Source organism: Myotis brandtii, unplaced genomic scaffold (genome assembly GCF_000412655.1).
Source record: "Myotis brandtii unplaced genomic scaffold, ASM41265v1 scaffold29, whole genome shotgun sequence".
NCBI classification, from domain to species: Eukaryota; Metazoa; Chordata; class Mammalia; order Chiroptera; family Vespertilionidae; genus Myotis; species Myotis brandtii.
The window spans coordinates 3,668,669-3,672,133 of record NW_005361075.1 but is presented as its reverse complement, the minus strand read 5'-3'; the positions used below and the strand labels follow the sequence as shown (position 1 = coordinate 3,672,133).

At 39.4% G+C, this 3,465-nt stretch overlaps 1 protein-coding gene across 1 annotated transcript in view; it reads left to right on the top strand.

The window, feature by feature from the left end:
* LARP4 (La ribonucleoprotein domain family, member 4) overlaps positions 1 to 3,465 on the top strand; it is a 66,503-nt gene that overhangs the window by 34,134 nt on the left and 28,904 nt on the right. The window contains 1 exon segment of the mRNA XM_014542144.1: positions 703 to 756. Coding sequence (XP_014397630.1) covers positions 703 to 756 — 54 coding nt within the window.

Below are 3,465 nucleotides of genomic sequence, written 5' to 3'. Positions count from 1 at the left end.
ATGTGAGAGAGACACATCAATTAGTTGCTTCCTGCAAATGCTCTGATGGGGCTGCGATCGAGCCTGCCACTGAGGTACTGGTGCTTGACTGGAATCAAACCCAAGACCCTTCAGTCCACAGGCCAATGCTCTGTCCACTGAGCCAAATCCGCCAGGGCTGGTTTTGTTTGTTTGTTTTTAATTTTTACCTTGGAAGGCTGTCTGATCGAACCATTTAAAAAATATGTAGCCCAGCCAGCATGGTTGAGCGTCGACCTATATGAACCTGGAGGTCAAGGTTTGATTCCCAGTCTGGGCACATTGCCGGTTTGATCCCCAGTTGGGGGTGTGCAGGAAGCAGGCGATCAATGGTTCTCTCTTCATCATTGATGTTTCTATCTCTCTCCCTCTCTCTTCCTCTCTGAAATCAATAAAAATATATTGGGGGAAAAAAGATTAGTGACATTTTGGGTCTGTTTTGAATTTTGTGCATTTTATCTGCAGTAATCCATAGTAGCTTATCTACAGTAAATGGTGAACTGTAGCTGAGATCTTAAATTTTTTCTTTTTCATTCCATACCACCTGCATAATGGAATCACCTTCATAATTCTTTTATTGTTTAGTTTAGAGATAGTTGCTAATACCAAACTCTGGATAGGATAAAGATGGCTTTAATGAAATGCTTGAATGCTAATGAAAGTTCCTTTATGTTTTGTTAACAGGCTTTTAAATATTTGAGAGAAGAAGTTAAAACATTTCAGGGCAAGCCAATTATGGTAAGAAACATTTGTAAGTAAGACTAGCATCTAACAAGAAAGATTTTTGTTGTTTGTCTACTAGAGAATTTTAAAAACACAAATGCATAATATTTTCTAAAACTCATAATGATTTCCAAGAAATTTCTGACTTATGTAACATGCTACTTCAGAAAATTAGTTGATGGGACATCAAAATACTTTCTATACAGCAATTCCTTTCTAAAGCATAACTTCAAAGAGTATGAAGTTTTAGTTAGATGCTGACTAACAACATGTAAGGTAATCCCAGATCTCAAAATGAGTAGAAATAATTTTTTAGTAACCAAGTGGAAAACATTTGTAATGCTTTCATCCTCATCTCAATTCACTACATCATTACATTAACATTCAACCATTTAGAAAACCTGGGAATTGACACTTGCTCACTTTCTTTACATGTCTGATCTATCCTCAGGTTACATGAAATCTGCCTTCAAAACTTCTTTCAATCATTATTGCCATTGTTTAGACTCAAATAATTAGAGTAGCCTTTTAACTGTGAGGCCTTCAGCATTTCCCCCTTACAGTTCATTCTCCACATTACTACCAGAGTTACTATCTAAAGTGGAATCCTGAACACTCACTCACTTTGACATGCTCCTCTTTCCTTATGTAATACAGAGTGAGGCAAGAGTAGGTTTAGACTTGATCATATGGAACATAATACAATAATAAATAATAATACAAAAATAACCAGTTTCACACACTCACAACTGTAAACCTACTTTGCCCCACCCTGTATACTATTTTTAAGTGCAACACATTATTCTTATTAATTCTTATTGAGCTCTTACTGTGTATCAGTTTCTGTTCTAATCACCATTATATGTAGAGTCATTTAATTCTTAAGAGAACCTAATAAGGTAGGTACTTGTTTTCTTTCTCATTTTTTTAATCCTCACCTGAAGATATGCTTATTGACTTTAGAGAGAGAGACATCAATTGGAGAAACATTGATTGCCTCCCATACCCACGTGCCCCAACCAGGGATCAAACCACAATGTTTCTGGTGTATGGAACAATTGCTCCAACCAGCCATGTTTTCTCTCTTTTACTGGTAAGGAAAGTGAGGCATGAGAGTTACCTGCCCAGTTTCACACCACTAGTAAGTAGAAGAACTAGGATGAGAGGAGCTTAAATTTATTAATAGATTATATGTCAGACACTATTCTAAGAACTTGACGTATTTAAATCTCATTATTGCTGTGTGGTAGGTGGTATTATTACTTTTCATATTACAGATGAAGCTCTCTGCCAGTTGTCATCGTATTTCCTCTGCCTCTAAGCCTGTTCCCACTATTATCTCCTTTCCCTGATTGAGGCTATAAAACTATTCTCCTAGGTCTTCTAATAGCTTATAAGTTTTATATATTGGAATTAGGATTTAGAAACATCTGGATTTAATTTGATATAGTATAAGATGGGTCTAATTTCATTTTTTTCTCTCAAAAAATGCAAAGTCAGTAGTGTCAACAGTTACCTGGGGGACAATTGACAGTTTTACTCTACATCAGCGGTTCTCAACCTGTGGGTCACGACCCCTTTGGCAGTCGAACGACCCTTTCACAGGGGTCGCCTAAGACCATCCTGCATATCAGATGTTTACATTACGATTCATAACAGTAGCAACATTACAGTTATGAAGTAGTAACGAAAATAATTTTTTTAAAATATATTTTATTGATTTTTTTACAGAGTGGAAGGAAGAGGGATAGAGAATTAGAAACATCAAAGAGAGAGAAACTTCAATCAGCTGCCTCCTGCACACCCCCTACTGGGGATGTGCCCACAACCAAGGTATATGCCCTTGACCGGAATCGAACCTGGGACCCTTCAGTCCGCAGGCCGATGCTCTATCCACTGAGCCAAACCAGTTAGGGCGAAAATAATTTTATGAGGAACTGTATTTAAAGGGCCAGAAGGTTGAGAACCACTGCTTTACATTATTCAACATTATAACTTTTTAATGAGAATATTTCTCTGTTAATTCAGGCCTATTGTGTTTTTTAATTAGTTCCTTAAAGTAATTTTTGTTGCTTTTCCCCCCTCTCCGTTGTGTCTTAGTGATTAAAAGAACAACAACATATTACTATATGTAGAAACCTTGCCTATCTCCTTTATTATATCTAGTGGTTTGTTGGCTCTTTGTATTATCTGTCTGAGAGATCATATCATCTATAAATAATTACTATTTTGATCCTTACTCTCATTTCTTATAGCTTATTACTTTTCCTGAGATTTCAGGTGTAGTGGAAAATGTATACATATTTCATTATAAAATACTAGAGGCCCGGTGCACAAAAATTTGTGCACTGGGGGGGGGGGGGGGCCCTCAGCCCGGCCTGTGCCCTCTCGCAGTCTGGGACCCCTCAGGGGATGACCACCTGCTGGCTTAGGCCTGCTCGCCGGGGGGATTGGGCCTAAGATGGCAATCAGACATCCCTCTGGCAGCTCGGCAACCCTCAGGGGATGTCCACTTGCTAGTGGGGAGCAGACTTAAGCTGCAGTCGGACATCCTTAGTGCTGCTGAGGAGACAGGAGAGGCTCCCACCACCACCGCTGTACTGGCATCCATCAGCTTGGCTTGTGGCTGAGCAGAGCTCCTCCCAAGTGAGAGCGCCCTGACCACCAGAGGGCAGCTCCTGCATTGAGCGTCTGCCCCCTGGTGGTCAGTGTGTGTCATAGTGA